The 23,261-nt window shown below is 42.4% G+C and overlaps 1 protein-coding gene across 1 annotated transcript in view; it reads right to left on the reverse strand.

Moving 5' to 3' along the window:
• CCDC148 (coiled-coil domain containing 148) overlaps window positions 1-23,261 on the reverse strand; it is a 164,965-nt gene that overhangs the window by 23,396 nt on the left and 118,308 nt on the right. Inside the window, exons 12-13 of the mRNA XM_054972437.1 lie at window positions 17,727-17,867; window positions 7,789-7,907 (exon numbers count right to left, since the gene is read on the reverse strand). Of these exons, the coding sequence (XP_054828412.1) occupies window positions 7,789-7,907; window positions 17,727-17,867 (260 nt within the window). The remainder of the gene's footprint in view (window positions 1-7,788; window positions 7,908-17,726; window positions 17,868-23,261) is intronic.

A 23,261-nucleotide genomic window follows, 5' to 3' on the forward strand; every position in this document is an offset into this window, starting at 1 on the left:
TCTTCTGTTTAATAAAGTTTGTTCTTACTGTTTCAACTTCAAAAAAAATTGTCTTCATTTTTTTGAAGTAAAAATAGCAGGAAGACTGGTGAATGAACTTAACAGGAGAAGAGGGTTGTAAGCAATTCATTTCAATAATAATTAAGGAAATGTAGAGGTAGAATACTACAACAGCATTACATTCAGAACGATGTGCAGCATCCTCCATACTAGACAATGATTTCCTATTTCTAACAGCCCAAGGAGTGTTCCTAATATCTTTTGCCATGGGCGGGAAAATATTGGCTACATGTCTTTCTATTTCCAGAGCAAAAAAAAGTTTGTATTCAAACTAGCCACTGATGTTCAGCTGTGGGGTTGGAACCAAATGTCACCTTTGAGGTCAAGGACATGGGTCACCAATAACATCCAACTTTTGCTATACAAAAATTCTCCTGCTTTTGTAAGAGAAAACATTGCGATGTTGCAACAACTTCGGCAAAATGCCACTGAGAGGATGGAGGGGGACATTTTGGCATCACAATGAAGCATCCCTCCTTCTCAAAATTATTCTTGAGTCTGGGCACACAGTAGAGTTAATGAGAATTGTGCAATTTATTTAAAAAAGTCACAGTGGCTTTGCCAGAGGAGTTTCACTTGCACCCCATACCAATGTCAGTAAAAATTTAAACGACGTATGACTTCATGGCAACGCTGGAGGCTTGGTGGGGCATTCCATGGAGAACTGGCAGGATTCCCTACCATAAGTCAATGATGAGGCTGTGGGAGGGGCACTCTTGATGGGGGAACACACATTACACAGGTAATTTGAAGGTTACCACGCGTTTCAGGTTGTGGGGGGAAATCTTTAGCAAATATTTTTAAAAGGCGTTGCATGCATCAAAGTAAATCTATAATCTGAGGTGCCCCAAACTTGAACTAATCAACCCCAACACTAGAGCAAGCCTAGGAAGAGCAGCAGAAACCAGAAGGCAGAATAATTTGCTTTGAGAGTTTAAATGGCTCATCACAAGGTTCTATTTTGAATTAGATCTTAGATGGGAAAACTCTTGTAAGGGAAACTAGATACAGAAATAGATAATGGTTATTCATAATACAATCGATGATACTGTGTAGTGATGAGCTGCCTGCATTTGGGTACTGTTTCCCTTTTTTAATGGTAATTTTTTGTAATGAAAGCATGAATTACTGCTGTCCAAGTATCTACTGCCAATGTTAAACAATCCATCTCCTAAAAGTTACACCGCAATGTAACCTTTTGTCTTTAATGGCTTTTTCAGCTGACACTTCCAGAGGAAGGGATGAGGAGGTGTAAGGAACTTGAGACTAGGTCTTTGGTAAAAATGGCTGGACTTAGGTTGAGAACTGTCAGGTTGTGGCTTAGCTCAAATATGTGGTTGCAGAGCTGATTAGTAACACCTGCAGAGCAGTCTCTGAGTTCCCCAGAGATTCGACCTTGGGAGACTGTTCTCAGAGAGGCTCTATTTTCACTCCCTGGATTTCCACACAGCAGAAACTCTAATTAACAGCTCAGCACTGATTGGCTCTTGAGTTGCCGGGCGATTCACTGAGTCCTGAAAAAGATGCCTTCTCAACCCTCCCATTCCCCCAGTTAGTTTTCTTCAACTAAGCTCAGACTATGACGCACATATGCCAGAGAGAAGCTGAAAGCTGCATGCTATTCATCAGCTCAGCTATGCGGAACCTATGAGGAACCATGCAGGCAAGGTGGAGGACTCACATTCTAATGGATGGGTGAGATAAGCAACAATGGATGCCAAATAAAGATGCCTGGGTAGCTAGCTCTCAAGTTTTAGATAGGAAAATTTTATTATGCAGCAACAGTAAGGTTTTCTTGTTTTAATATTCGTTGCCTGTGTAAGAGTGCTTTATGACTTTTGCAGACACTCTTTAAGCTTATATACTTAACTTTTATCTAAGTTGATTCTGGAATTCATGACTTGGGTGTGGATACACCCCAGAACGAACCCAGAGATTGGAAAGCCTGGCCTTTGGGGAAAGAAAGAGTTTTCAATCACACAAACAAAAAAAGAACACATCCCACCTGCCTGATTGCTGGAGTGGCCTAATTCAGTGCCCCGAATTAGGAGGAGAGGAGGCAGTCTCCCCTATAGGAGGCATCACAGCAAGGGGAAGAGCAGCATGAAGAAAGGCCAGAGGAAACACAAGGGATAGTGTGCAATGAACCACTCATCAGAGCCCACAGAGGAGATCCCTAAAGAAGACCCAGGTAATCACATACACTAGCTGTCTTGCCAGTTCTACGAGGGCTGGCACTGCTGCTAGCCTTTTAGAACTATTCCACCCCCCCACCCAATCTCTAGGAAAGTATACAACACTACTGCTACTAAGGGCAACATTGCAATACAGGAAGGTTCAAGTGCCATGTCTGTTGAGCTAATGAGTGAAAAGCTGCAGGCCATCAATAGAAGGTGCATGAACACTTGTAAGTCTAGCTGCAATGGTGTAGTATGACACTACTATTATGCTTTTGTGGGATGTGACTGTCAAATGACCAAAACTACTACCAACTTCTCTTAACAGTGAAGAAAACGAAAGAGAGAGTGACTGCTCTGGAGGCCGAGCAGAGAAAATTCAGGAGAAGAGTGACAGCACTGGAGCAGGAGAATAAATTACTCAAGAAGGATCTGGAGAGGCTTATGGCTGCATCTTCAGGAAGTGGGCCATCGACCGCATCAACATCACCATTATAAATAATATGTAAATAGTTTGGAAAATGTATATTCTTGTATTTGGTGTTGCTTGTCATTAAAAAAAAATTAAACTTACAGAATGAGTGGTTCCTTGCACCATAGATATGCAACGGGCATTGCTGTTCCCGTATGCATAGTTCAAAATCTGGCACCTAGAATTGCTGCTCTGTGCTTGAATGATTCACATCATGTGCACATGAACTGGGGTAGAGATCCTCTCATGACAATCATGCATTCCCCTCCTCCATCATTTCATGAAACAACAGAGAACAGAAAGTTATGGAAAACGCAGTACAAACCACAAATCTTGCTTCTGGAAAATCTGGACTTTAAAATTAAATAAGTTGAAATTTTTAAAAAGGAATAGGAAATCTATGGTAGAATGAGTGATTATAATGTTACTATGCTATAATGTTATACTTTTTCAATTTTAGAAAAAGGAAAAAGGGTAAACTTTACATGCGAAACAATCATAAATTTAAAAAGATATTTTTGTATCTATCATAATTCCTTGGACACCACTTATTATGGAAAGGGAAAAAAGCCAATTGGATTAACAGAAAGATATGCTCGTGATGTGATTGTGACTCAATAACACAGTTGTTCTTTTTTAAAAAAACAAAGGGAATGCAAGGGAAAGGGGAGGTGGGAGACGTTGATCTTCGAGGACCAAACAATCACGCCACCAGAAAATAAAGAAGAGGGGTAAAGATGGGACTGAAGAATGAACTGACAAAAAATTCTGCACGTAACAAACAGCATCATAAAACAGTCTTGAAAAAATCTTGATTCCTAAGAGCTGGAAACAGGCAATTATAGCTCCGATCTATAAGAAAGGTAACAAATTACAACCAGAGAACTATCGCCCAATCAGCCTTCTCTTGAGAATGGGCAAGTTGTATGCATCCTATCTGTTAAATAGGTTATCCCAGTTGGATGACAGAAAATTCCATACTGGTACCTGAGCAAGCGGGCTTCTGGTTGGGTTATTCCACACTAGACCATTGTTTTGTACTGTCCCATCTTATTAAAAATGTACACCATTCTCTAATGAATAAATTTATGTTACCTTTATGGATTTAAAGATGGCCTTTGACTCGGTTCCAAGAAATAGACTATGGCAGAAACTTGGCAGTTTTGGCAATGATGCTCGCTTACTTTGGCTTGTATCTTCATTATATGAAACATCCGAAGCACAAATATGAATTAACAAACAAGGACTGTTGTCTGACTCTTTCAAACTGCATAGACGGGTTAGGCAAGGATGTGTTTTGGCTCCCTCCTTGTTTAATCTTTATATAAATGATCTTCCTGACAGGCTTAGGCTGTTCAATCCACATGCACCTATGCTAGCAAACTCTTCTATTTCTACTCTTATGTATGCTGACGATACTTTGCTAATCGCTCATATCCCAGTCGGACTGCATCGGTTACTAAAAGCACTTGGAGATTATTGTAGCAATGAGGACTTAACCATTAACTATGATGTATCTAAAATAGTAGTTTTTTTCAGAGAAACCTTGATCCATTTGGCAACTAAATGGCAACAAACTGCAACAAACAGCTACAATTATCTAGGTATGAAATTTCAATCTAATCTGACCTGGAGTAACCACCTAGGCCTTATGAAAGAGAAGGCCTTAAGATTGTCCAACGGAATTCAGTGCCTTTCCTTTTCCAGAGGAGGACAACATATTCCCTCTGCTATGACACTCTTTGAAGCAAAAATAGTTACTCAGCTTCTTTATGGCATTCCTTTGCAGGCCGATATAGTGGACAAGCATCTTGATGCTATTCTCCATAGATTTCTAAGGAAGCTGTTGAGTGTCCCATGTTGTGTGGCTGGAACTGCTATTAGAGCTGAGCTGGAAATCTGCTTACTGGAGGCAAAAGTGTGGCCCTCAATCTTTAATTACTGGTTAAAATTTCTCTTGGCCCTCCCCAAGGGTAGCCTTCTAAGTTTGTTATTAAGGGACTCATATGTTAATATTTGGTTTGGGTATGTAAATGCCAAACTTCAGAGGCTGGAATTGGAAACCACTTTTCTGTCAATAATGTCCTCTTCTACAGCTTGTTCTCTAGTTAAAAAAAAAAGACTGTTTCAGTGGGACTTATATTTCATGTGTGTCATGTGTGCTCTCCTGCTTTTTGGAGGTTTACATATTTAAATTCTTGCTGTCAATTTATATGGATTTTTAACCACCCCAGTTTATAGGATAAACTTTTTCTTAGCCAGATTCAATATACTATCCTCTGCCATTCAGAGAGGATACTATTCTAAAAAACCTTACTCTAAGTGCTTATGTGGATGTGGAACTCGTTCTATTGAAACTATGGAGCATGTCTTATTCTTCCGCAAAGTTACAAGCACTTAAGAGCACAATTTATTGATCCGCTTGTTCCCGATATAGACATGCCCGTAGAAAAAAAGCTCCAATTTTTGCTTTGTGGTTTCAACCCAGCTATTACAGTCCCAGTAGTGAAATTTATTTTGGGTTTGTTTGAATATAAGAAACATGAGGAGAATCTAAAGAAAGATTAAATAAACAAATTATAGAAAATAAAATATTTAAAAGGGGAATTCTGCCCTGCAGTTCAGTGTGGTTAGCTCACAGCTTATACGTTAGAAGCTGTGCCATTAGAGAGAGAGGGAAAAAAATCTTGGGGTAAATGCGCCTGCAAAAAATTTGGATAAAAGCCAGAGGAAAGCTGATTCTGCAGCTGAGGCCACCTTTTAACATGTGGAATTTGGAAAAATAAGTGAAGCAACAAGGAGCCTGAACTGATGTAAGTTTACCATGTAGAAAACCCCTCTATTTAGGATTACACTATACATCTTTTAATGGAATCTCGCCTTGCTCCTTCTAATGTGATGGAATTCCAAAATAAAGAGTTAGCTCTCTTATTATATTTTCATCATTAAAATAAAAAGAAGTTGATAAAATAATTTGAAGACTAGAAGGATTTCCTTACAGATAGTCTGTTACCTTTACAAAGTTCCAGAACATTCACTTCTACAAAATCCCTAACCAATAAAGTTATGTATCTTCAGAATCAAAATTTCCTTTGAATTCATTTATTTACATCATTTATAACTCAACTTTTTTCCATAATGGGGACACAATGTGGCTTACATCATTCCTTCATTGTATCCTCAATCACTAAAACTGGATATCCAAACAAACTCTCAGAATATCTACCATTTGCATAGCACAGGGTCAGATTCACAGAAACTATCAATCCAAGGGGTTCACGAAGAGCTTGTATAGGTACTAAGACCTGAATTCACAACTGCATGTCTCACCTGACACTTAAAATACGAATTTAGTGGCATTGATCAACCTATCATCAGATCTAGCGTAAGTACACCTTCCAAGTCAGTAGGGATATGCTAGGATAAGTGAATACTATAAGCAGAACTGATGCCTCGGAGTAAAGGTTATATAATGAATGGAGCTCAAAGGCAGATCAATGAAGCTAAGTTGCCCTGAAGCTTCTTGTTTGGAGCTTGAAAGGACTGCAAGTGAATTGCTGCAGGGGCAGTGATGGGATCGAATCTGCAGGGCTTATTTAAAAAGGAAAGAAAATAAATAGAATGACTCTAAGGAAAAGAGGGGGAGTTAGAGACTTTAAAGATACATGGCAAAGGAAGCTGAGAAAAGGGCAAAATGACATTAATACACAGAAAGACTTGACAGTACCTTGGAATAAAATGCTTTTGGCATTTAAAGGCTCTGTAAATGTTTATATGCATTCCCACCAGATAAGAAAGACAAACAGATGTCACTCAAAGCACCTGAGAGGTCAAGAGAGAGCATGAAATCTTTTGTTGCTAACTTTCAAAGTTCTACATGTTTGGTAAAAGCATTTGAGCTGGTGGGGTGGCGGGGAGAGGTTTATTTTTGTTGAGAATTAAAGTTTCGTAAGCAAGAGTCAGTGTGAATCAGGAAGCAGAAGAAACCATCCATACACAATTGGTAGGAACCTGGGGGATTGGCGTGGAGAAGCTTACAAGGTACTTAGAGGAAGCAGAAGAGCAGCTAAGGGATGCTAGCTCAAAAGATCCCTCAGGGGAACAGCATGGGTGTTCCAGAGCTTGGGTGTAACTCAAACTGATGAAGACAGGCTGTGCTGAATTACTGTAACAAAGAGATAATGACATTTACACACTATTTACATCTCAAACAAATATTCCCGTTATAGCCCACTTATAACAACAGCCGTTTTGCACATTTTTATTCATCAAGGACATTAATTCTCAATGATTTATCTCAGCCTAAGGCTTTTGAGCCTCATTAGGAAAATATTTGTCTCAAATGGAGATATTACGGGGGGGGGGGGTGTCCCTTCCAAACCTATTCGTTGGAGCCTGAGCTACTGTCATAATTGAAGTTCTTGAATTTGTGTAATCATTACTGAAAATATTTAGAGAGTACTCCTGACCCTTATTAGCTTCGGGCAAAATCTTCCAAGAGATCTTAGTTCCCAAGAGAATTAACAGATGCACTGAAGGCAAGAGATGAAACATGTTCTAAAGCACTGACAAATGACCTTATGTACCTATGCACTTACTCATAAATAAAAACAGAGGGCTTCATGCCATGCAACTAAGCAAGGAAGGCTACTAATACCCAGCACTGCTGTCTTAACGAAGAGGTTTAATTTCCCTTGTTTGCTGTTGGCAAAGCAATAAAAAATAGATACCAAAACATAACTAGACAGCCTAATCACAGCCACAGGAAAGCTGGAGGGCACTGCCTATATCTGAATGAAACCTGACAGCATTTGAAAGCTGTTCTTCCCTGCTCAGCCCACAATCAAATAAATGTTTTGAGCCAAAAGCTACGGGATAGCCAACGCAGAGGAAAGACCTGTCCCTGGCACCTTAAAGGATAGTTGCTGATAACCAGACCAGACAACACTGGGCTAGAGATGGTCCAAATAGTTTAGGGAATCAACATTAGGAATGATCATAATAAAAACATAACAATGTAAATAAAAGAGGTTTGGTCCTGACCATGATCCAATCAACCAAACCCCCTTTTTGCCTTACCTTTCTTTGTCTTTAATGGCTTGCTCAGCCATTAATTTCTTAAATTCCGCCAAACGTAGTAGATCTTTTGTTTCTAAGTCCTGCCTCCTGCGTTGCTTTTCAGCCCAAAACTTTTTCACCTAAGGTTGAAAATAACACAGAGGTGATAGTGAAAGGGGGGCTTCTATCACTGAATAAAGGCTATCTCCATTTTTATAACAAATGACTTATTTGTTCAAAGCATATTGCCTGTGATAGCAATTTAACTGTCCATTTCATATTCTCAAACTGAAAGTGGAGAAACTGACTTGAAGAATTGCTAGATCTGGCGCCATCTGTTACAGCATTCTCTTTTTCCAACTTTTTTGGTGATTGGAATTAGAGGCAGGTTTTATCATGCTGCCTATCACAAAGGAAGCAAATTAACTCCCATCTAGGAATGAGGAGTGATCTAGATATGATCAGGGCTTTTTTTCAGCAGGAACGCGGTGGAACAGAGTTCCGGAACCTCTTGAAAATGGTCACATGGCTGGTGGCCCCTCCCCCTGATCTCCAGAGGGCAATCTACCCCCCCCCAGTCTGGAGATCAGGGGGTGGGGCCACCAGCCATGTGACCATTTTCTCCGAGGGCAACCTACTGAGTTCCACCATCTCTTTTCCCAGAAAAAAAGCCCTGGATATGATGCTAGCAAAGCAAAAAGAACTCACCCATGGGACTTTGCACTTGCATGGCATCTCATTTTAACTAAGCTGCTACCTGCACAAAGTATGTGTACCTGCTTTTCATAGACAGCAGTCAAGTTTGAACAAGACTCCGTGTGAGCGCAAAATCCCACAGGTTGAGTTCTTTTGCCACATGAGCATCATGTTTAAATCAAGCCTTACAGATAGCCAGGGAAGAAAACTGTAAAGTACAAAGACAGCATCCAAGCAGATACAGAAGGGTGTGTGCATGAGAGAAAGACAGACAAGAAATTGCGACAAACATAATCAGGTGTTTGCTTCTTCCCCCTTCTGACTTTTTAAAACAGAATAACCAAGAGCAGATGTCACAGGCAGCAGACAAAGAAAACTGGCCATTGTATCTGAGGTTTCACCTACCTGGTTAATGCTAGCCCCAAGAGGGACAAACAAAAGATCTGAAGCCGTAACATGAGAAAGTATATGGAAAATACTCTTATATTAGTTGCTGGAGGTTTGGCTGTAATGTTTACTGAATAACATTCAACCATCATGGATGCATTTGCTCTGAGCAAAGGCTAATTAATAGGACAAATACTTCCCCTGTTGCAAACAAAAAATCAGTTCACAATACAGATAAACCAAAAGGTTAATTAAATTGAAATGGCAGGTTCTTCTCGTGAATAAACTCAAAGGGAAGGGAGTTCAATTCTACCCCTCCCCCAAAGACTTCAGTTCTTTGAAGTAAACAAGTTACAAATCAACACAAGCTTTGTTTTCAGCTCTCTGCATGCCGCCATGATCTCTTAAACAACAGTTTATACATCTTTCACCTATTTAAATGAGAGAAGTACTGAAGCACAGGCCAAGTCTCAGGACATTAGCCACTTCATGGGTCAGTGAGAAGAAATGGATAAATAATTCTTGACACAGGAGCAAGAATCAGCTTTTCTGAGAAGGCTGAGAGGACAACGTTCATTGTAATCAACTGCAGGCATATTCATCTGAATAACTCCAACATTCGAGGACAGATCCACACTGTATTACTTGGTTAATACATAGCAAGTCATGGTTGTCAAGTGACGACTTTACATGCAAGAATCATCCTTGCCAACTCTGCAGTTCCTCTGAACTGCAGAGAGAACAAAAGGGTGGTCAACTGTTATCTCACCAGCTATTGGATAGCTGATCCCAATGTCTAAAAACAGAACCAAGGAAGACAGGGGGAAAAATGAACTACTGCTATAGTAGCACATAAGAACAAAAGCTAGGACTTATAGGGGAAGGCTGTATATAGATCAATAGATGAAAAGCCTGTACAGACATCATTCACCAAGAAGAGACTGCAATTCCGTAAGATGCTCCGGTCCCTGTGAGCCCTTGTAGTGGCAATGGGGGGACGCTATGTCTGATCCAGATTGTATCAATTTTACCTAACTGCCTTATCTTCCAGCCCAATAAGCATGCCTGGGAAATAATGGGGCAGTTTGCTTTTGGTTTCAGAGAGACCTCTACTTTGATCTAAAAGCAAAGCATTTTCAAAATAAGGAAAACCAAAACAAATAGGCCATCTGGAATGACAGTGAGGAACTGGACTCATGCTTCTCATCTTTCCATTTTCTACCCAACAACTGATCAGGAGAAAGGTAGCCTTTTCCAAAAAGTGTTCCACGCACCCAGTGTCATATGTGCACATGGTTCCCTCCTGGTGGGGTCTGGCATTCTCCCAGGTTACAAGTGACTGCCAGATGACAGAGATCAATTCCCCCGAGGGAAACGGCAGCTTTGGAGGGTGGACTTTATTGCTTCACATCTCCACTGAGCTCCCTCCTCTTCCCAAATTCCACCCTCCACAGGCTCCCCCCACAAATCTCCAGAAATTTCTCAATTTGAAGTTGGCAACTCTTGTGTTCCTGAGATACAGGCGTGGAAGCTTGCATCTGCACGTGTATTGCCCCTAGCTGTTCTGTAGTGGCTAAAGTGAAGCTGGGGTCAAAAGTTGTTTTGTACCTGTTGTGAATGGGAGAGGGGGAGAGGGACAACCTAACAGACCTATCAGAAGATGTTTAGGGATGCAAAGGCAGGCAATGGCAAACCACCTCTGTCAGTCTCTTGCCTTGAAAACCCTAACAGGGGTTGACATAAGATAGCTATGACTTGGTCGCACTTTGCTCTACCACCAATGTCTGAACACACCTGGATCAGCTACAACATTCAGCAGCAGTGGCTCATTTCCTTCCCTTCTGTGGGAAAGACTGCACAAGAATAGCCAAACAAAGCAGATCTGCTGTAAGAGTTATACTCATACTAGAACTTGTTAACAGACAAAGGAGGCAATCTGTAAAAATTGACTATTTGTTCCTAGTGAAACAAAAAAAGTTAAGTGTTATGCATAAGGCTCATTAACTACCGTTTCTCTGGAAAAATACGTATCACCATTTAATATTAGCAAGAAGAATAAAACCGTGATTACCGAAAAGGGTATGATTTATAACATTTACCCTGGGCCGGGAGTAGGGGATACATCATTCGGCTGAACTTAAGATAGAAAATATGCATCAATAATTTACAGCTAAGAAAATTAATAGATTCATTAAAAATCAAATTAATGTATTCAAGGATGTCTAGGAGGAATTTTAAGTACATAAATAATCCCTTGTTTCTTCCCATGTTTTGTGGATCCTAAAGAACTTCAAGTGCTTTGGTCCTTCCCATTGTGCTATGAGCCCAGTAGGAAGAACACAATGATATTCCTGAGGGTATTTAAACTGACACTAGATGGCAGTAGTGGGTAGGTAGCCAAACTGCTGTATTAATAAAGTAAAAAGAGTAGGATGCGTACTGGCCACCTACTGCCTTTGATGTAGAAGCTAGATTGGCATTTGTTTTATAGCCTTCAGGCACTCTCCTAGATTTCAGAGTTGCACATCTTCTTAGTATATTGGATGCGCCACAAATATACTTATGAAGACTTAGCAAATTCAAACGGGGTGGGGGTAGAGGTGGGCTTTATGATGCTGTGATGCAAAGAAATGCAAACATGGTGTTTGAGTATGTGGAACAACTTCAGAACAAGGAACACACATTTTCCCAGCCTTTTAAAATCACAACCTCTTATGAACTAATGGTGCTACACTCCTGAGCTAATGGCTTGTGGAGCTTTTGAACAATGACAACTATTATAAGAAAACAAGCATTTCATACAAGCTTATCCCATTATCATCATCGTCGTCATCGTCATCATCATCATTAATAGCCTGCCTTTCTCATAGAGACTCACAGCAGATTATAAAATTTGTAAAGCGTTTCAATCAGATACGAAGGACCTCCAAATAAACAATGAAGTAAAGATTAAAGAATTGGAAAACAGTTACGTTTGCCAGCTCCTGGTTGGGAAATCCTTGGAGATTTGGGGTGGAGCCTAGAGAGGGAGGAGGGATGGGTTTGGGGAGGGGAGGGACCTGCCACAGACGCCACCTTCCAAAGCAACCATTTTCTCCAGAGTAACTGATCTCTGTGGGCTAGAGATCAGCTTTAATTCCTGGAGATCTCCAGCTACCACTTGGAGATTGACAACCATAGAAACAATGCAAATGAAAAACTGTGTAATGCATGGCATACTATAATGAAGAAAGAGGGTTACAAAGGTAGAGGATATTGCAATTAAAAAGGGAGGTGATATGTATAATAAACACTGCAAGAGGCTACAGTACAAGATAAGCAACCTCTTGTGTTGTTCATTAGACTACGGTTTTGTAACTTGCGTAAAAAAGCCTGCTGAACATTTCTGTTTTGCACATTCTTGCAAAAGGATAGTTTAGGCATCTGAAAATGTTTACAGCTCAGTGACTTTCAAGAATGATCTCCTTTAAAATGCAATTATGTCATTGCATCAAGAAAAATCATTAGGTACGTTCAGCGAAAAGCAATTCTTTCCAGAAATACTGATGCTTTAGTGTATTAGTACATACCAACAGAGGGATGAAATCTAATACAGCTTTATTAATCTTAACTGAAGTTTTATTTAAGCCATGTTTATAGGCATACTAGGATGGTAAGGGCAACTGGCATCTCATTATCACAAGAGTTCTGCTAACTATCTCTGGGCATGTTTATGCCTTATAATAAAATCTATCCTATTTCATTAATTGCCTAAGTTTTACAGAGTATTGCATAAGAGATAAATAACAGTTTATGAGGGTCAACAGCCTTTCTAGCATAATTATCTGACATAAAACCTGAGATCAGATCACATACATTCCCATTCTGAGACAAACCATAGAACCAAGGAGGCCACGTGCTGCAAAGTTATCAGGCGTTTGGATAGGATGGTGGGCACTGTTGTTTATTAAGCCAGCTTGTCTCCCCAAAGGTTACATTTCATGCATGATCTTACCGTATCTTCCTGCGATACAATATGACTTTCTGCTTTACACAGTGTTTACTACTAAAAAGAAAACACATTCGACCATAAATTTAAGTCCCTCTAGGGTGCCAGTGTAACTACTCTATGTGAGGGAAGATGAGGGTGAAATCAACACTAGAGAGGCCATGTTCTCAGACAAATGCTGTCGCTGTCCACACATCCTCTCTCCATGTGGATGACTGTTCAGGCGTTGGCCCTCACAACCACTGATGTTTCTTTTCACCAGCATTTCATACCAACAGGCCATAGACTTCTTAGCATAGAAAGGGGAAGTGCAGTATAGGTGATGGGCGGAGTATGTGTGTACACAATAAGTTTAATTTTTGGCTAGTTTTACTTTCAATTTTTAAAAATTCATTTTCTTTATTATAGTTATTGTCCATGCTTGTTGTCTTTATTCTTTATTTATTGTTGTCCTCATTTACCAGGCCAAAGAAACTATCCAAGGCATCCTCCTGATTACCCAATTTTAAGCAGATAGGAGAAAACAAGCCCCACTTTAGCATTTGTGTTAGTAGAGTTGGCCCAGTGAGGCAGGACAATATTCAGTACTGTCCCGTGAGTATTCCTGAGATTCTCCATCGGATGACAGGACGGATGTATTTTTAAAACAAATGGAGCGCACACTGGTGAAAGGAACGAAACCCCGCCCACTCCATTTTACTACACTATACATGGCTTGTATAGTGTTTTTCTCCACCTCATCTGACTTTGGTTATCAGGGGCAGGTTGGAAGAAATGTTGAAATCAAATCAATCGAATGCAGCAAAGGAAGGAAGCAATTATACTGTCTCCAGTTCCCGCCCCAGTCTATAGGGCTGACTGGATTCTACAAAGTACAAACAAATTGTTTCTCCTGGGCCTAAAGGGTGTGGCATCAGAGCTGAAAACAAAGTAAGAAAGCAAACACACCCACTCAAAGTCTTACTGAAGCCACTAAGATGGTACAGTGATTGGCAGAAAGTGGAAATGCTGTCCACAGAAACGCCTATTGGGATGATCTTCAGCAGAAACATCTGCTAATTCTTCTGTTGCAAAGATGCCCCTGTCCCTGAGATTATCAGTAGATTCATTTTACCTCCTCGCTACTTCCTCTTTTGCAACTGCTCTTGCACTGGTCAAACGTAAAAAGCAGAGATTGAGATGACAGAATAATGTTCACATATTAAAGAAAGGAAGTGCTCTGTTTCAGATTTTGATTAGTTACTGCACATCCCTACCTGCTGTAACTATACAAGGGACCTATATGGTTGTAGGTTGTGCTGGAAACAATGGGAGACACTTGAAGTGACTGTGTTGTATCTTATCATTCCGCTCAACTAAGTATTCTTACACATAAAGCTCCTATGATGCTGAATGAGACCACTGGCCCATCAAGGTCAGTATTGTCCACTCGGACTGGCAGCAACTTTCCAGGGTCGCAGCTAAAGGTCATTCATATCACCTACTTCCTGGTGCTTTTAAACTGGTGACACCATGAATTGAACCTAAGACCTTCTGCATGCAAAGCAGAGGCTCTTCCGCTGAGCCACAGCCCTCCCTTCTCCATGCCAAGGAGCCTTCATTTGGTAGAAGAGGCTCTTCCTCCTGCAGAATTTTTCTAGTCCTGGAGGAAGGCTTGGCTGAGTACAGTGATAGAACACACAACAATTCTCTCATTTTTACTTCTCTCCCCTCCTCCTGCAATGGGAGAAGTAAGATGTTCCAGTCCAACTGGCAGCCCCCCCCCAACCCTACAGTAGCACTACTTCCATTTGAAGTTATTTATTTATTTATTTATAGTCTGTCCTTTCACTGACATTAAGTGAAAGAGATACAATAGGGTACGGTGGCAGAAAATTTGAAAATGAGCATGCAGCTGAACTCCAGCATCTGTGAAAGTCACTACTTGCACCCTGGATCCTTGCCCATCCTGGCTCCTCGAATCTTGCAAAGACCACATAAAGGAGTCCTTGATGTTTAACATAAATCAGTCATTAACTCCAGGCCCTCAGTCTCTCAAAGAGGTGTTCATCCACCCATTACTTAAAAAAACCATCCTTAGACAAAAATGATGTAATCAATTATTGCCCAATCCCAAACCTATCCTTTCTGGGCAAAGTGGCTGAGACAGCAGTAACTAACCAACTCCAGGCCTTCTTGGATAACTCTGGTGCTTTGGACCCTTATCAGTCTAGTTTTAGTCCAGGCTATGGAATGGAGACAGCTCTGGTGGCTCAAGTCAATGACCTCCGCCTGAATGGAGACAAAGGCCATGCAAAGGGTTGCTACTGAAGAGTGTGGGAATTATCCTGTGGGGTTCCACAAAGCACAATCTTGTCTCCCATGTTAGTCAACCTCTATGTGACACCTTTAGGAGAACTCATTCGTAGCTATGGAATTGGATGCTATAAAGATGATACCCGTCTTTACATCTCATTATCCAAATCCCTTGTTGATGCAGTGCTGCCGGTACCTTAGTTGCATGAGCAGATATCTGGCCCTAGGTGCCAAGCAAAATGGTCTGGTCAGGGCTGGATCGACGGGGGGGAAGGGGGGGTAGTCTGCCCCCAGTGCCGCCAAAGAGGGGGTGCCGGGCGCAGTTGCCAGCCCCAGGAGCGCACTGCCAGCCCTGGGAGCACACCTGGGGAAAGGCGAATGGAGTGGGCGGCCTCCCAGCCACCCGCGCTGCCTTTTGCCTTTCCCGCAGGACAAGGGGCGGCCGGCTTGCAGGGAAGGCAAAAGGCAGCGTGGGTGGCTGGGAGGCCGCCCGCACCGTTCACCTTTCCCCAGGACAAGGGGTGTGTGGCAAGCCGGCAGCCCCTTGTCCTGCAGGGCAGGTAAACGGCGTGGGCAGCCTCCAAGCCACTTGCGCTGCCGCCAGCTTCGCGGCGCGCAGGGACAGCCAGCTTGCCATGGGGGTGCCCCAGCGTGATGACGTCACAGGAGTGACATCATCACGCAGTGCCAGGAGCGCACACGCATAGAGCCTGACTACGGTTGCCCTGGACGCTGGCAACCGTAGATCCGGCTCTGGGTCTGGTATGTCACTTTTGGGCCTATGTGCTGGAACTTGTCTACCCCAACCTATGGAAAGTAAAGTATCTTTGCATATATATGTGTAATCTGATTTGAGTCTCAGTGAGAAAAGCAGACTATAAATAACGTAAATAAATAAATACTCCAGATCGAATTACTGAAAGATTAGGCTCACACTGGGAAGTCCATATGTGGTTACCAACTATACATTTTTCACTATCACAAAAGTATCAGTGATCCAGAAGGCCCTAAGCTGATGAGTTACTGTAGACTGCTTTAAATGGGGTGGGAAATATCTCATGGCAAACACAGGCGCTTTTGGATTACGGCAAAGGCATCCAGTATTAATCTTATGCTTAAACACCCAGAAGTCACGGGGTGCAACAGGGAGGACCATAAGGTGGTGGTGGGGGGACACATGTGGAAGGATCACTCTGCATTTATAGGAGAGCTGGGAGCACTTCTTTCAAAAAGCAACTCCTTTCCTCACCTGGCAAATCTCTCTGGAAACTTAGAGCCAAGCTAGAAGTGACGAATTACACTTGAATGGCAAGTGCACAGACTCACGTGTATTCCGCCCTGTTCACTTGTGTTCCACTTGCACTCCACTCGATCACTACATGGAGTCCAAGTGAACAGGGAGGATTACATGTGAGTCTGTTCACTTGCCATTCAAGTATAATTCGTCACTTCTAGCTTGGCCCTTAGAAGGACCTCAGGAGCACTCCATGATACTCCAAAAGGAGCTGCAACTTGGACAGAATTCCCAGGGAAATCAGTGTGCACATAAAAAAACCCCTTTGGATCCCTGCCTGATTCTGCCTTGTTCTGGAAAGCAAAGTCAATGGCAAAAGTCTTTCTTTTTAGTCTTCCTTTTGCCCAATATTTTACATCTTATTTCTGTGCAGAAGAGCTGAACGCTTGTAATCTTTACCTTGAAAAAAAGCAGACATTTATCTTCCCTTGCTTTTTCTTTCACTGATGAATATAAATCCTTTGCATATGCCAAAATGCAGGAGTGACTATATTTATTCTCGCAAACCTTGCAGAAGTTAAAGGAGTTACTAATGTAAATAAAGTTACTCCTATTCAAAACAAAGGGAAGAGGGACAAAATGCAACCTGATATTTTGCCCAATCCTGTTTGCTTACTATTGATCAGAAAATGATATATATATTTATATTAAAGCAACTGATCCTTATAAGAAATATGATTGTTACATGAAAACAAACTTGGTTGAAAACCTAGACATGCAATACATATATAGAGCTTCTGTGGTGTCCTATATTTTTTCTTCATAAATACAGTTAGGATTCTCTCTACAACTCAATTTTTCAAAGGATCAGCAAACCAAACACTCTTTCTGATATCCTGAGTAATGCCCTCACTATTTTCCCTGTGACAGGCATTGGGCATCAGGCCCGCTGTTCAGCGAAGCTGTCTCTGCGATGCTCTGATTACAGTGTGCAGACATTACACTGTGATGCTTATTTGGTGCATTGCAGCATACCTTGCTGCAGCACTGAAAGCCTCAGTGGTCTTGGCCACATATGCTCCTGACAGCAAAAATCTGCTGGAGAGTAGCTCTTTGGCACAATTCTATCTCTGATGGAGTGGCAGGTACACAGTATGTCTGCCTGACTATTAACAGTATCAATCACATGCATGATCTTTATGAAAGTGGCATGGAGTTTTCAAGCTGAAACGGACACTGTCATCTCCTCTAAGTCCTTGTTAAACTCTATAATAATGCTAAAGGCTGTTTACAAGGATATAATGCATACACTTCCATTAATGTTTTAAATATATTTAAACCCACACACGTCTTACATACTTTGTCTTTGTCCTCTGCTCTCTGAAGCATTTCCTTTTCTTTCTGGACCTTCTCTTTCTCATCTTCCTCCTCCTTTCTTCTGGCAGCTATAGCAGCTTCCAGTCGGGCAGCCTCTTCTTGCTGCACCCGCCACTGTAGAACCTAGGCAACAAAGATGGACTGTCAGCTCTGCATAAAAACAAAGGGAAAACTCCTGTGGCATTCAAAATTGACTAGATAAACTGGGCATTTAGGAAAAACACAAAGTGCTAGGGGCTGCACATTTTGCAGAGCAGGGGTTCTCCACCTTACCCACCCTTCACAAAGCACTGAGTCTTGGACTTTTTTTCCTGAGGGCTGGCAGAACCTGTGGAACTGCAGTGTGGGCAAAGTGAGGCTCTGCAGTGGGATGGGGGAACTGGCAGAAATTGCTGTTCCTGCTTCCATAAGCTCCAAGCAGTCTTTGGAATAGCACCATTGAGTACATGCCAGTAACTATGGACTGGATTTGAGTCCAATGGCACCTTAGAGACAAACAAGATTTTCAGGGTGCACTTTTGAGTCAGAGCTCCCTTCTTCAGACACCACTCGACTCACATCCTGCTGTTCCTCTGCAGACCAACATAGCTTACCTACCTAAAACTATGGACTGGCCAATGCATGAAAGACATGGAGGATGGTGTTAGCCTTGCCTGGCACTGCAGAAAGCTGGTGGCAACTATTCTTCCTCATCCCTCCGTATCATAGCTCACTAGTATAGGTACAGAACCTGTTTCAAGAAATGTGCCCCTCCATATTCTGAAGTGTCCTTAGAATCTGCAATTCCTTGTGGCAGCTACTATTGGTCCAACAAAATGACGCAAGTAGGCCAGATGTGTGACATCTGTGATAGGATCTTCCCAGATGCTGGTTAAAAAGCAGCAGCAAGAATGGGACCAGGAGCACAATGTACTGGGGGGAGGGGGGGGAGGCAGGGCTTTCTCACTGAGCCATTTTCCCAGTAAAAATCGCTACCCCACCTGAAGCTACTGCTAGACCAGCAGAGAACAGCTATAACAGGGGTACCTGTATTTTATACATACTTGGTATAACTGTAGCTTGGGGTAGCCAATTTTTAACAGGAAAACAGCATGAAGGAAAGACTTTGTGAGGCTTCCGTACGGTGGCCCTCTGCCTTTGAGTGCAAGGTTGAAAACAGGCTTCTCTGGTCTTAGAATGAAAGAAGGGGGTTGCATCACCCTATTCCTTCTCCACTCCCTGGACAACAGCTCTCACGCTTTCTCTCTGACCTGAGTCCTGTTCTTCCCCCTCAGCCATGCCCAGAAGCCTCTTTTATTTCCTGAACCACTTCCCTCCAGCCCCCAGCCCCCTCAGGTGCAAATGGCCCTGCTTGAGGATGGCTGTCTTTCTTGTAGGCCCCACTCCCTAGTTTGCCAGTTGCCTCTCCCTGCCAGAGGCCCTCAGGCCAATGGCCCTTAACAGGGCACGGCCATTCCCAGCTGCTAAGTGTCAAGCCTTGCCTCAGCTCGGTTCTGGCCCTTCCTGGCTCTGCCCTCCTGCCTGAGGCATTTGCTAGACCTGCTTCCTTTCTTATAGCCCTGTTGGGTTGACTCACTCTTTCCTGCCTGTCTGTTACAGGACCTGCCTTTGGCAAGGCCATCTGGCCTTTCTCTTGGCCAGCCTCACTCTCCTGGGGTTCCAGCTCCCGGAAGCTCACTTTGGAAGATGCTGCCAGCAATCCTGGTGTAAGCCTATACTGGAAAAAGGGTTTGGGCCTAGGACCTAGGTCTGATTAATAGACTGCAGATACATAGATAGACCAGACTAGCAGACAACTGAGCTGTACCTAGGGTTGTATTAATCTGCATGTTTAGCAAAGGCTCATGGAACACGTGTATAAAAAAGAGGTCACCATGACTAGGAGAGGTGATATAATACAGGGCTAAGCCAGCTGAAAAAGAGGGTAATGAGAGCTGAAGCTACTGTTGTTTAGAAGGTAAAGCTTGTTTCCAGTTTTGGAGCCAAGTAGTTCATAGAGTTGAAACTGCTAGCTGGGAAGAGTTGACTCCTTCAGCAGTAGATGAGAAGAACTTTTTTTTTAAAAGTAAAGAGCAGGCATTGCTGGCAACTAAACTTATTAACTGCTTGAGATCACCACCATATTACAGAGCTACCCCACTTTATTGTGCTATGCAACCCCCAGAGTCCCCAGGGCAAAATATAAAATAGAACACAACTACAAAAACTTACCCAAAGTTATCAATACTGGATCAGTAACCAGTGGCCCCAGAGTAGCGTCCTGCTCACAATCCCTTGGTACAGCACACAGATAGTTCAGTGGGTTTGGCAGGAGGCTATGCCTGGAACAGCATCCCAAATATCCAGAAGGCCTTGCAACAGCAGGACTTTTTTTGTGAAGATGCTGTATGAATCCTGGAGCTTGCTTGTTGTCTAGGAGCAGTTCCCCTTTTCTCCTAGCAAGATGAAGTTGGGCAGCTCTGTACTAGGGTGCGGGTCTCAAGCAGTCAGGAAGTTCAGCTGCCAGCAATTCCTGCTCTTCACTCTTCCTTTCTTTTTCAGCTCTTCCCAGCTACTGCTGGTTTCCCAGGGAGAAGGGTTCAACTCTTCCCAGCTAGCAGTTTCAACTCTATGACCTTCTTAGCTCCAAAGCTGGAAACAAGCTTTGCCTTCCAAAGAACAGTCGCTTCAGCTCTCCCACTCCAGTCTTTTCAGCTAGCCTAGTCCTGTATTGTACCACCACTCCTAGTCATGGTGACCTCTTCTAAATACACATGCCCTATGAGCCTTGGCTAAACATGCAAATTAATATAACCTTAGGTACAGCTCAGTTATCTGCTAGTCTGGTCTATCTATGTATCTGCAGTCTATTAATCAGACCTAGGCCCCAAACCCTTTTTCTAGTACAGGCTTACACTGGTCTCTTCCACCCAGCTGGAGCCTACAATCTTCTGAAATAAAGCTAAGACCTGCGGGTTCCCTGGGCTGGGTGGTGGGGCCTGCGCCTGCTGGGGCATTGGCTTTGTCATGGCCTCCCGCTTGGCCGGGACTTGGGACCGTGGATGAGTTAGGTGTTGGGACCATGTCAGCAGCGGTACAGGGGCTGCTCCTGGATCTGGTGGTGACGACGGCATTCCCGGACGGAGTTAAACTCTCCTCCTCCAACGCCACAGCCCCACTTCAAAGCAGGTCCCTGGGGCAGCTTTGAAAAAAAGGTGTCTATAGATTCAGACAACAGATTTCCCATATCTCATCAAGTTGTGCCCGATGAAGCACTGCGGGAAAAATGAAAGAATCGTTTGCACATGTGGCTTGAGAGGGTCTTTGTCTCCTACAGCATGAAATGCTGTTCTTTGTTACAATCTCCCCGTCTTGAAAGAGAATTCAGACCTACAAACCCTGTCTACTAGAGGTGAGTGTGAGTTGCTACAAGTTTCATCTTGGCCATGGGGAGACTATTGCCTGTCTTTGGCTTGAGGTATTTTCAAATGTCAGGAGTAGGTAACCCCCTCAGGTATGTGCGCCAACAGCAGCACGCCAGAGTGTTTTGCTTGGTACCCAGGGGCATGTCTGGAACCAAGCAACTGAAGCATTGAAAGGCCTGCTGAGGTCAGCAGTGTTACAGAAAACAACATGTATGGCTTATGCCCAACATCACCTCTCAGGCCTGCACAACCACCATTTGAGTCCAAGGCAAATCCTTGAGGGGCTGGCAGTGCCACTGGGGCTTCCTCAAAGCACAGCCCTTGGTGCTTCCTACCCGTATTTTGTTTGCCAGGGATCAAGCCAAAATTATCATAGGTAGACACTGAATTTTCTTTCAGTGGTTTTGGCTGGAAGGTTGCCTCCCCCGCCTATGTCAAGGCTTAACAATATACAATGTGGTACCTTTTTCTCTTCTGAATTCAGCCCTCAATAATATCCCGTACACAGCACAAAGACCATAGCAGAGGCTCAAATGTGCTTGTCAACACCCAGCTCTGTTATGGGAAGTAACATACTACTTAGGATATAGGCTACGCCTTTGTGGGGAAAACATCTGGCCAACAACAGCCAAGGCTGAAATGCTGCCAGCAAAGTCATCAACTTACACAAGATTCCACCTCCTCCCCCTTACTGCCGTAATTCTAATATCTACACAGGCCCCAAGATAGAAAAACTGAGCCTCCTCAGCAAACAGACCTGCCTGTGTAAATCGATAAAATGGTATTTAATTAAAAGTATGCATTCATTTAACACACTGATTTATTTTGCAGATCGTATACTCTAGCCAATACTGCATTGTTTAAGAACACAGTGTCAATTCCAGCATTTAAGCAGACTTCTAGGTATAAATCTTTTGTATGCTCATTTACTGTTTACAGCTCTGAGTAAATAATACAGAAAATGAGGGGGAAGTTGGCAAGTGGGATTGTTCATGCAAAAAACCCCACCCCCGAGTTGTAGGATACAGAGATGTGGTTGGTTTGTTGCAATGGTTTTAAAATGTGGTTTTATTATGCATGTTTTAATTTGTTAGCCACCTTGGTGGCCCTTGTGAGGGCAGAACGGCGGGATATAAATTTGGTAAAATAAAAAAATAATTAAAAGAAGCAAGCTGCCAAAAACCACCTGCAGTCATTTTGCAAACCAACACCCCAATCCATCAATCCCTTTCAGAGACAGGAACTCAAATGCACATCGGGAGCCCCCACCCCGCCCCTGCCCCCGCCACAACTTTGCTATACATTTCAAAGTCATGAGCATACAGCGCAGATTCCTCCATTGAAGTGAATGGAGAAGGCAGCATACATAGGAGGGTTTTGTGCATATCAGAGTTTGCATGATTGCAGCAATGGGGGAAGGACCGATTCCAGATTTTCCTTAACAGCTTCCCAAAGCAATATTTGCCAAGAGGGGTTCTCACAATATATCAATATATCTCTGTCTGTTGAATCCATTAATGTGTATTTAGAGACTATATAGAACAAACAGCAGATCTTTTTAAAAAAACTATAAAAAACTGGGGTGCATATGGCCCTCTTCCTATAGGAAATACATTTATTTTTATAAAGAATCTCTAAGACATACTTAGTTTGTGCAAAAGAACTATTGTGCCAGAGACCTAGTCTAGGTATTTTTTTTTGGAACGTATCAATTACTTAAGTAATTTTAAGCAGTAATGAGAAATGCCACATTAACATAAATAATAATTAGACATAATTAGTATACTATAAAAAACCTGAACCCATGATAAAGAATTCCTTTTTTAAAAAAAAACCTGGGAAGTATTATTTGTCCCATTTGATTATTCACAGCACACTAATAATTCACCAGTAAAATAGGTCACCGACTGTAATGACTGTCAATCAGAAGCATAACCCCAAAGGACAAAGAGGCATTAAAAGTGAAAAATACTGCACTAGGTCTGATTTTTTATTACAATGCAGGGATTGTAATGGAAACAACAACTGTAGATTGTGTAAGTGCTGATATGGATCAATAAGCTCTAAAGCATATTTATACAAGTATTCTCATCTTTATACACACACACACACA

The sequence above is a fragment of the Eublepharis macularius genome, chromosome 2 (genome assembly GCF_028583425.1).
Source record: "Eublepharis macularius isolate TG4126 chromosome 2, MPM_Emac_v1.0, whole genome shotgun sequence".
NCBI classification, from domain to species: Eukaryota; Metazoa; Chordata; class Lepidosauria; order Squamata; family Eublepharidae; genus Eublepharis; species Eublepharis macularius.